The 11,416-nt window shown below is 36.2% G+C and overlaps 1 protein-coding gene across 1 annotated transcript; it reads left to right on the top strand.

The window, feature by feature from the left end:
- The first annotated feature begins 4,562 nt into the window (after window positions 1-4,562).
- gab3 (GRB2 associated binding protein 3) lies at window positions 4,563-11,404 on the top strand. Its single transcript, XM_010778178.1, has 8 exons — window positions 4,563-4,762; window positions 4,995-5,461; window positions 5,638-5,687; window positions 6,301-6,550; window positions 6,771-6,861; window positions 7,144-7,228; window positions 8,421-8,525; window positions 10,463-11,404. Exons 1-8 carry the CDS (start codon window positions 4,563-4,565, stop codon window positions 10,580-10,582), a joined length of 1,368 nt encoding a protein of 455 aa, XP_010776480.1. The 3' UTR covers window positions 10,583-11,404.
- The last annotated feature ends 12 nt before the right edge of the window (window positions 11,405-11,416 follow it).

The raw sequence follows: 11,416 nt of genomic DNA, 5'->3' as shown, positions 1-11,416 counted from the left end.
TGGGTATGGAGGAAAATAGAGAGGGTTGTGTTTTCTTACACTTGGTGAGTTCCCTGGAACACCGGGGACACATATTCATGTATAAAAGACGTACAAAAGTGGATTTTGCATGATAGGTCACCTTTAACTGAAATGTGTCTTCTTAAAAAAAAAATTGTGTGTAATACATGCAACATCATGATATTTTTAGGGACCAGATTAAGAGTTTGTGGTCAGAGCTGAAATCCCTTCATAATGACCTTTTCCTCCACAGCGACCCCTAGCTGATGATGATGTCCTAACCTGTGATTTCGTCAGCTTGTCTTTTTTAGTGCTTATATCAGCATATTTGCTACACCTCTCCAAGTCATCAAGGTATTTAATTAATGTAAAGTATCAAATATATTGAAATGTATTTTATTTGCAGATGATACTAATATTTGTTGTTCTGGTGACAATTTTGAAACAGCTAATGGAGGTAATAACAGCAGAAATTATTAAAGTAAAACATTGGTTTGATAAGAAAAAATTATCATTAAATATAAACAAAACAAAGATTATGCTATTTGGAAATTATAAAACAAATCCACAGGTGCAATTAATACTAGACAACATAAACATAGAAAGAGTATATGTAAATAAGTTCCTTAGGTGTGGTTTTAGACCACAAAATGAGATGGAAACCACAAATCAATCGTGTAAAAGCAAAACTGGCTAAGACTATCACAATATTGGGGAAATCAAGACACATTTTGGACTACAAATCATTATATACTCTGTGTGATACACTCATGTTGCCATATCTGAGTTACTGTGTGGAGATTTGGGGAAACACTTACAAAACCAACCTACAGCCATTATGCACATTACAAAAAACGACTATCAGAATAATCAATAATGTTGGATATCTTTAACACACTAATTCAATATTCTTGAAGTCACACACACTGAAGTTCACTGATCTGGTTACATTTAAAACTGCACAAATCATGTACAGAGCAATAAATTATCTACTTCCTAGGAAATTAAAAACACTGTTCATAGACAGAGAGGGTGGGTATAACTTCAGAGGAAATCTACATTTGAAACAACTCAAGGTCAGAACAACTCTGAGAAGTATGTGTATAACAATCTGTGGAGTGATTTTATGGAATGGTTTGGAGCAGGAGTTCAAACAAAGCACACATATCATTCAGTTTAAAAGGATGTACAGAAACACCTTTTTGGAAAACTATGAGAATGAAGAAAGGTGATTGAAGATGATAAATTACTGTGAATGTATGTATAAATGTAAATATGTAGAAATAACTTGCAGAAATAATTTAAAGGATAATCATTGATCAGCAGTAAGTAAGGGGAGGAATTAATAAGCATTTTCTTCCTCCTGCTCCCTTTCGGACACATATGATTTATTATTATTATTACTATGAATATTTGTGTTGAATATATAAATATAATGATTATTTTGTGTTGAATATATAAATATTATTATGAATATTTGTGTTGAATATATAAATATTATGAATATTTTTGTTGGAATATACATATATATATTATGACTATTTGTTGTTGAATATATAAATATTATGAATATTGATAAATACTGTATTCTAACAATACGGTATTCTGTTTTCCAATTATTTTTTTTTACATTTTTTTTTTAATCTGTTTGAAATAAAGATTGAAATGAAAATGTCTCTTCAGTCAAGCTTAATGTGCCTGTCCAGCATTTTTATATATTTTACTACAGGCTCAACAAATGTTTTTTATTTATGGTTCCCAATTAATGAAATTGGTGTGAATTGTAGTGGTATGAACTGATTCTGAGTATTTCATTTTTTTTTTAATAGGCCAGAATTATTGTAAAAGGATGGAAATTATTATCAAAATATATGATAGAAAATATAAAAGTATTATTGTAATTGATAATTTCTATACAACTGTAGGATTAAATTAAATACATCAACCACTGTATAATTATAGTTAGGCACTTATAAATATGCATAATGCTTTATAGTGATATATATCATAACAAAGCATTTTATGAAGACTTACAAGGTCAGAAAATATGTTACTCACTGACACTGTGTTCAAGATTATTCTATTATAATGCTCATAGTTGTTATACATGATAATCATTTTATAATTGATTATAACCACTGTTAAATTAATTCTATTAAAACATGTTTTCTTTTAGTAAAGTAAAAGAAAACATATATATATATATATATATATATATATACATATATTTTAAATCAAACAGTGACCGAGTAACAAATAATGCCATTACAATGTTCTAAATTCTAATTCACGGTTACACCTATTAGTGACCAGCAGTAATGAAAGATTTTGATCCACCATGTCATTATAAAATGATTCATAATGATTATTGTTATAAAGCATTCTGAAAATGTATGACCACTTTTAACTATAATTATAGTGCCGCAACAAATCATATATGCATTATAGACACAGGCGTAACAGAAAGTGTTAGCAAATTCCTTCTTGTTGCATACAGTTGATGATAAAAATGATGAATGAGGCTACATGAAGGAATCCTAGGAGACGGCTGGTGCTTTGTTCCTCCCAGAGAGACCACGGACGTCACTGCGTTAGCATGTTGAGTCACCCCTCCACTCCCAGGGCAGGGTGACCTCCCACAGTCTCACCTCACTGAGTAAGCTGCTCGTTGACGCCCAATCAGAGGCACCACGCTGTGAAGCTCTCCCTCTCTGAAACCAAGGTTGATGCTGACCAGACCTTATCTGTCAAAACCCCACAGCTGGCCAAAGAGATACAATTGGTGTTTTATACTGATATGCTGCAATACAGATCACCTCCTGAACTCAATAATTCACTTCACAACATATGTAACTGCTTTAATTGTCTTTGTTGGATGTCCCAGCTGCTGTATCCTCTTTTTTTATTGTGGTAGTTAAGCAGTTTTAGTGTCCTTTTGTAAAAGGAATGAATGTGAAATCATGAATGTAAACATGACAGGACATGTGTATGTCTGTCTGTTAATGATACATACCCTGTCGAGCCATTACACCCTGTATCCAGCAGATAGTGTGCACGTGCTGTTTAATTACACACAGAGGGGTTGAAGGCATTGCAGATGTGCAATAAAATAAAGTTTCATAGGATTTGAGATGGTTTCAAAAGGTACCACAAATATTTTTTAGCATATCATTGATATATATATATATATTTATAAAACGGACAAGTCAAATCAAGCAATCTGATTGGTTCTTAGCCGTGATATACTGAGCGTATACCACGGGTAGAATTGTAAGTTATTTTTCACAACAAGTCAGTATCCCTCCACGTCTGAGAAAAGCAGTATACCAAACTGCTTTCATACTGGAACAAGAAAGCAGCGGAGAAGTAACGGGGTAGAAGCCCTCCTTTTTGACGCAGCGGTCCAGACATATATGGAATGTCATTTAAGCCAAAATTAAATAAATACATATATATATATATATAAATATGCCTATGAAATAAATTCNTGTGATAAAGTTCTTTATTTTCTGTAATGCAATTAAAAAAACAAAAATGTTAAAAGGCTTGCAATATTTCAGTTGATTTGTAATGAATCCAGAATGTATGACATTTTTGTTTTTTTAATTGCATTACAGAAAATAAAGAACTTTATCACAATATTCTAATTTTCTGAGACAGTCCTGTATATATATATATATATATATACATATACATATACAGTGCTATGATCCCTCTTTCAGTCCATTGTCAGGACCATTCTGTTTGAGATATTTTGTGAGAGAGGTCTGCTAGAACAATCTGTGTGAAGCAGACAAAGCAAAGTTGCTGATAAATACGCTGCCCTGCATGTCACTTCAAAATGTTGTATGCTTTCAGAAAAACACACTTTGATAATTGATAAATGTGCTAAATCTAAAAGGCAGGTGGCTGTTGAGAACATGACACAAATATGAAAGGCACACATACAGAAAGTGAACATTACATTACAAACTGAAGATGAAAGTGAAATTATATCCATGCACAAAATCTTTACATTTAAGCACCATTAATGACCCATGTTGACTAATGTTTATTTTCAAAACCATCAGTTTTTTCATGACCTGTGGACCATGAAAATGAAAAAAGAAACTACACACATACAGAGTTAGAGATAGGTTAGAGTAGATTTTGCATAAGTTAATTAAGTAGAATGTCATGTTGGTGGAAGAGATAATTCTTTCTTGATATCAAGACTTTTTAGGAATATAAAAGGTTGTTCTGTACCTGCAAGAGAACATAAACGTCTATTAAGGGTAGCAAATCATGCACACACACACACACACACACACGGTTCTGCAGGAACAACCTTGACTCGGCAGCCTTGAGTGAAATGGAATGAAACACATTTCTGAACGAGGGCCAGTCCGACTAAAAGATTGCAGGATGTATAAACAAAATAGGGAACAGAGATCACATGTGTCTTCTTTCAAGGTTTTGGGGAAAAAATGGTGTTCTCTGTTTGAATTCACCTGCCCTATTTGCAGTATATTGTCAAGAAAGAAACCTGTGTGTGTGCGGCTGTATGAAGGTTTTCTGATCCCATGAATCTACGTGTTTTCTGCCTCTGTTTCTTCTCAACACCAGAGAGCTCAGAAGAAGGCTTTCCTCACACCCCCACCTCCCTCCATCCGTCACCTGACGGCTCTGACAGAGTGTCTGTATCCAGCCAACAGGATTCCAGCCACCCAGTTGACTACCTATTTCTCTCACAATGTGAGACGGGGAGTGTGACCACTATTCGGTATGTATCATCTGGAAAACCTTTGTGTAGTTCACAGAAAACAAATTTCTCATAACTGTATTAGGTAAGTTGACAGCAATAATATTAAGTTGAACCTAAAATGTAAACTTAGTATTCATATAACCTAATACAGTTACGTGAAATCTGTTGACATAATACACCTAATTAAGGTCAAGGTTTTTTCAGTGTTCATGTTTAACACATACAATATTTGTATCCCTCTCCAATATAGACATGACAGCTTTTCAAACTCTGAGATCTCCCTTGAACAGAGGTCATCAGACGATGCGTTCAAGGACGCTGTCCCCTCACCTATTCCTCTTTCGCACACCGATTCCTCTTCATCCTCCATCTTTCAGGCCAGCCCCAGTCCATCTCTCTTCCTCAGTGGAAGGCTGACCAACCAACCTTTCAGCGATCCATGCTCCTCCATGGCTCTACCATCATCCTCTTCCTCACCACTACGTCACGGCGCCACAAGTGTCTTCCGCTTCGACAAACCTTATTCATCTGCGGCGTTCGAGGCAGCGATTGAAAGACAGACTCCTCCTCCGCTGCCACCCAAGTCTAACCACCTGTCAGAGCAGATAAGTGAGGAAGCAGCTCACCTGATGAGGACGAGTGCAAGGCATTTCCCAAACCACGCCACTTTGTTCCCCCGGAGGACCTCTTTGTCGGGCCTGGACCATTTCAGAATAGGTAGGACAGCACTCTCACAGTTAGCATCATACACAACCTGAGAAAACTTTGACTTTTACAATTGATTATAACCCTTGTGCTATTGTGTGGTAAAGTATAGGGTTTCATGTTGAACACAACTGACTGTAAAGGTTGAAAATAATAATGACTTATTCTAATCACACATCTTTCTTTAGGAGATGCTGAAAACAGATTGATGAAAAACAGGAGGCAGAGCCTTAATTTGGTAAGAGCAACATCAATAGTAGAAAAATAAACTATGTTTTATAATCTTTCTGTAAAAAACCTTTTTTTGCAACATGTTCTCCTACCTACATACTGCAGTGCATACTGTATAGGGCCATTTGACTTGACAGTCACACAGTGACCATTCATCTTGGGATCATATTAAACCCTCTGGAAATGGAAATAAATGGTTATGTTTAGGATGTAAAACTTCTTGGTTATGTTAAGGAAATGATTTGGTTTGGTCTAAAATAAGTAAGTGACGTAATTATTACAGTACGTAACTATGACAACCCTGATGTTTGTTTGGCAAGTGTACTCACAATTGAACCCATAGCAAGAAAGCCTTATCACTTTTGGCCTAAGCTAAACTAAGTATAGCTCTTTGCTGTTGCTTAAAATGTACTAGTCAAATAGACTGCGCAGTCACATTGAATTATTTTCAACTAACTCATCAAAATGTAAATGTCTATTTTTAAAAAGAGCACCCAGTTGGGTAAAAATAAAAGCATAATTTTATGCATTAAGAATAATATATGTGCTATAACTCAACACACAGTATCAAGATAAAGATACAGTGCACTTGTGTGACCTCAGCATGCTTTGTCTTTCAGCAGCACGGTTTGAATAGCACACGGTATCAAAGCTTCCAGGATGAGTCATATGTCCCCATGGCGTCCCCGTCTCCCTCGGCAGCCCCCACTGAAAGTGATGGCTACATCCCCATGAGCCCCAGCACATTCATTCTCCTCAACTCAAACTGCAGCGCCGAGTCCTCCACCACTCTCGGCCCACTGATGTGTCCACCTGGAGACTTTGTGCCGCCTCCGATTCACCGGCACCTCAAGCCTCGCCTGAGGAGAGGTGAGAGGCGCAACAGTTGTGTGGAAAATGTATCTATACTCAGCTGGGATAATTTATTTGGTCTTTGTTATAGTTTTAACAAGGTTTACAAATGTAGAATGTAATGTTCCTTTCCTTCCTGCATGGCTACGCTAAAGCAATGTCTTAGATATCTTTATTTTACACACAATGATCCTTTCTACGCATCACTATTACAACAAGTCCAATTTTCGGTTCACAGCTCGACCTCCACCTCTCGACTTGAGAGGCCTCTCTACCATCACAGAATGTCCCACTCATCTTCCTCTGAGCAGAGCAATGACTGAAGCATGGTGAGAGGAAAACAATCTCTTTAACCACAATTGTTTATGTGGTTTGGTTCAGGGACTGCCATTGATTAACAATTGCATCTCATGTGGTTTGGTTCAGGGACTGCCATTGATTAACAATTGCATCTCATTTAGAGTAAGGTTTACCTTTTAATTATGTTCATTTACGTTGGTTGTAGATATGCTGACCCGACCCAAGGATAACATCCTGTTTCTCAGTTTCTATTTATCATGCAGTTTGTGGTTGGTTTCTGACATGAAACAATATTTTGTTTCTATGTGCAGCTTTTCGGTGAAATGTTTGCCTCTTGAAAGAAGACTTGAGAATGGGGAAAATCCAACAGATGAAGACACAAACTGCACCACAATGGTAACTATCGTGAAGGCGTGAAAACTATTTGAACCATGTATATGTAGTGATGATATAGTAGACTGTATTGATCATGCCTTTTTAACCCTCCTGTCGTGTTCGTTTCTCCCCCCTTACTGTGGGGTTCCCGGTCAAATTTGGCAGGTCTGTTTAAACTGCTTTCACATTAACACATACACAAGAAAATCATCACCAAAATTGATTTAACACCCTTTTAAGCTGTAAACAATGTCACTGACTACTGCTTTACATAACTAACTGCAGTGAATATAAAAATAATAGACACTGAAAATGTATTCCAAAAATGAACATGGTTGTCAATTTGTTTGTCACTTTTGAAGTGGGAACACAATAGTTGACTAAACCACTAAAAACCCAATGAAAGGGGTGATAAGTAATGTGTTATGTGTTCAAATGCCTACTGTGGAGGACATCATAAGGCCTAGAGGCAATCAGATGTAAAACACAATATTTATGATTGATGAAAGTAGCGAATCGGTAAGATTTGACCTGATCACGACAGGAGGGTTACTCATGCTATCACCTTTCTTTCCATCAGGGACTTAATGAGGCCTTTCACTTAGCCATTGTGAATAATAACTGATACATGGAAGTAGCTTGATGGTCATTTACTTTCACTATGTGGCATCAGTAATTCACCTTTAAGCCAGCTCCTAGTCATGTAAGTTGTATCAATCATCCACTTCAACTTGATGCCACTTTCCAAACCATAATGTAGATCAATGTGCGTCAAATTGTGATTATATGTTTATCTGATTAATATCCAATATTTGGGTTAAAATCCTTAAATCACTGTTGACTTTAATATCAACTTCATCGTTCTGCTCTTTTTTGTTAAACAGAACACTAAAAAAATATTTAAATCTGATACAATTGTAGGAATACTTGAGTTGTAAAATGTGCTCTAATCGAAAACGCAGATTAGATGTTTACTGAGAATTCTGCTCGGCATACTGTGAATGTACTGGGTTGTGAGTAACCATGTGATGTCGTACAAGGCAGTTCTTGGAAACGGTGCAATTTTCCAAGAAACAAATCTGAAGCGAAGCATAATAGTCATGTATCTCTAGTCATACAAACACATGCTGACCAGCTGCACTCTGGAAACAAGTAGATACATTATATATTCAGACCCTTTTACCCGTCTCAATGTATTTATTTTCTCCGACAGGATCCAAGGCAACATTTCAGTCACAGCTTCGATGGAGCGAGAAGATCAAACCTCGACTATTTGTCACTTGATTTCAATTCCGCATCCCCCTCTCCTGTGCTGAAGGTATGTTTGGATCAGATTTAAGACAAAAATGAACCAAATTGTTATTATGAAATAGAACAAAACATAAGGAATATATAACAATACGTTCGCACCAATGAGCCTCTAAACGTAATAACAGACTTCCTGATTATTCTTCCCTGGAAAAGACTTGCTAGTGTAACTTTTTTCACTTTGTAATGTCCCTTCCAACCTAATGAAGCGCTTTGAGTGTTTCTGAGGCAATCTGGAAACAAATGAAGTCACAGTAGAGAGATAACAGCTAAAACCTCACATTAACTATCTTTGACAAAACACAACGGAAACGGGGACACTAAAAGGTGATGCACACAGCTTGGACCAGAACACTGGATGACGTTTGGGGAACTACAGTATATCTATGATACACAACTCTATATATACCAACCAGAGCCATATGGCGCTGATACCAACCAAATGACGCTGCAGCTATTACCTCCATCACCAACTGCCTATTGGCGATAGATAAATGGATGAGCAGTAACTTCCTAAAGCTGAATGAGGACAAAACTGAAATCCTGCTAGTCGGATCCAAAGCAAAAAGAGAAATGCTGGTTAATAATCTGGGGAGATTTACTTCCAGGATCAAACCAGAGGTCACAAGAGTTGGTGTTATATTAGATTCAGATCTAAGCTTCAGCTCTCCCATTAGCAATGTGACAAAAACATCTTTCTTTCACCTTAGAAACATTGCTATAGTAAGACCATTCATAAATCAGAAAGACACTGAGAAGCTGATACATGTCTTCTTCTCAAGCCGGATAGACTACTGTAATTCACTTTTCACTGACCTCCCAAAAAAACTACTGACAGACTTCAGCTCATCCAAAACTCTGCAGCTCTTCTGTTAACCAGAACTAAGAAGAGAGAACACAGTAGTCCCGTTTTAGCCGCTTTGCACTGGCTTCCTGTTTACTTTAGAAGTGATTTGAAGGTCCTCCTCCTGACATATAAGGCCCTTAATGGGCAAGGACCAAGCTATATTGCCAGCTCCCTTGTCAGCTTCAAGCCGTGAAGAACACTGCGATCCTCTGCTGCTGGTTTGTTAGAGGCTCCCAAAAACAGCAGCAAAAAGAAGATTGTTGATGCAGCTTTAGTTCATTATGCCCCAAAGCTATGGGACAAAATAACTATAGACATTGGTGGAAGTCTTAAAAAAACAATTTAGCCTTTTAGGAAGCTAACTCCTGCTCTCTGCTGCACTTTTCTATGCACTATGATGAATTTTAACCTGTCATCTGATGTTGTGTTGTATTTGCACTATTGTCGTACCTTTAATCTAAATGTATTTTTCGTATGTCCATGCTATTTTAAGTTTGTTTTTATGTCTTTTACTGGTAACTGTATTCTACTCTTTCTGTGAGTATTTTAAGAGATGTCTACTGTGAAGCACTTTCAAACCGTAATTATTGTATGAAAGGTGCTATACAAATAAAGATTATTATTATAACTATAATTATTATTATAAAGTTGGCCAGTCAAGCACAATTAGTCTGTTTCAATAACAATGTTTCAATGACTAGGTTAGCAACATTAGCTAGCTAGCTTGCAGCAGATCTGGACTAATATCTGAAGGAATCATGCAATCACATTATTAAAATAAGCCAATACAACTTACATTTTAAGTTTCCAGTAACTGTTGGCCAACTTTTTAATACCCGAACGTCAACAAGTGCTCATATGTTGAAACATGAGAAGTTACTTTTATTTGTGTTTTATATGTGCACAACATCACTTGCAATTACAAAATGCATGATATTAGCATATTATCCTACAAGATTTATACATCAAGGCTTATACAACACACACAATTGGTTAAAATACATTTAGTTCAACATGATTGCTTGTTGGGGAAAATATAGCAGAACCATATTCAGATTGGTAACATATCACTTTCTTTGTCTCTCCCTCTCTTTGTCCAGCAGAAGCCCTTACTGTGTGATGAGTACAGAGTGGATTATGTGCAGGTGGATGAGAAGAAGACTCAGGCGCTGCAAAACACCAAAATGGAGTGGACTGATGTCCGGCAGTCAAAGACATAAATGGAACAAAAATGTTGAGTAAAATTAGGGGAACTTGGTTGCAAGAAGACCAACAATGAAGAGGACATGTTGAAGAGGACCAAAATCAATTGAAAGCACATTGAAAAACAGTATTTGAAAAAGTACAATGGTAAGTAAGCAGTTAAATGCTTGTCTGCAGGGATCACACAATTGCACTGTATTTAAATTAATACCAGATGTTGAACAGGGTCACAATTTTAACTGTAGCAAAGTTTTACCTAATTTTGAAAGGGCATCATATTGAGTCGTGTGTAACAAAGACAACATGTTAGACTGTGTAAATATATGTATAATAATTGTAAATAAGACAATTATTTTAATAATAGATTTTTTTATATATATTTCTTTCCCTCGTTTTATATCACAAAACAAAATGGTCCATCGTACGTTTTGTTCTCTTCCTGCTCCTTCTGCGACCTTCATATTGAAGACTTGTTTCACTTGTTTTGAAGCTGTGAGTATTCCAAGAGATAAAAAACATCCTTGACGTTTGACAATGTTATCTCTGGTAATAATGATTTCAGAGACGACTCTATCACACTTCTAGCTAAATATCCTATCCATAACACGAAATTCCTCAGAAGCAAACTCCCATAATGTGTTGTCTTGAACAATGTCAAAAATGAAATTAAAATAACCTTTTCTTCTCTGAATGATAAGGCAGTTAAGCCCCCCCTAACAATTTCCTATACTTACATTTAATTTTTTTATTTATTGTTTTGGTAATTTATTTAATTAAAATATGTTTTTACTGTTGTGTACATGTCTTCATCACTGGTATTTCCATTTTCTAATGTTACTCTGAAGTATAAA

The sequence above is a fragment of the Notothenia coriiceps genome, unplaced genomic scaffold (genome assembly GCF_000735185.1).
Source record: "Notothenia coriiceps isolate Sejong01 unplaced genomic scaffold, NC01 NC01_scaffold00000339, whole genome shotgun sequence".
Lineage (NCBI taxonomy): Eukaryota > Metazoa > Chordata > Actinopteri > Perciformes > Nototheniidae > Notothenia > Notothenia coriiceps.
This window is presented reverse-complemented; position numbering and strand designations above follow the sequence as displayed.

Bases quoted from the DNA above. Each gene is read 5' to 3' on its own strand.
- gab3 (XM_010778178.1), top strand. From the start codon at position 4,563: ATGAATCTACGTGTTTTCTGCCTCTGTTTCTTCTCAACACCAGAGAGC. The intron at 5,688-6,300 runs GTAAGAGCAACA...TTTGTCTTTCAG, and splicing joins GGAGGCAGAGCCTTAATTTG to CAGCACGGTTTGAATAGCAC. The intron at 7,229-8,420 runs GTAACTATCGTG...TTTCTCCGACAG, and splicing joins ACACAAACTGCACCACAATG to GATCCAAGGCAACATTTCAG.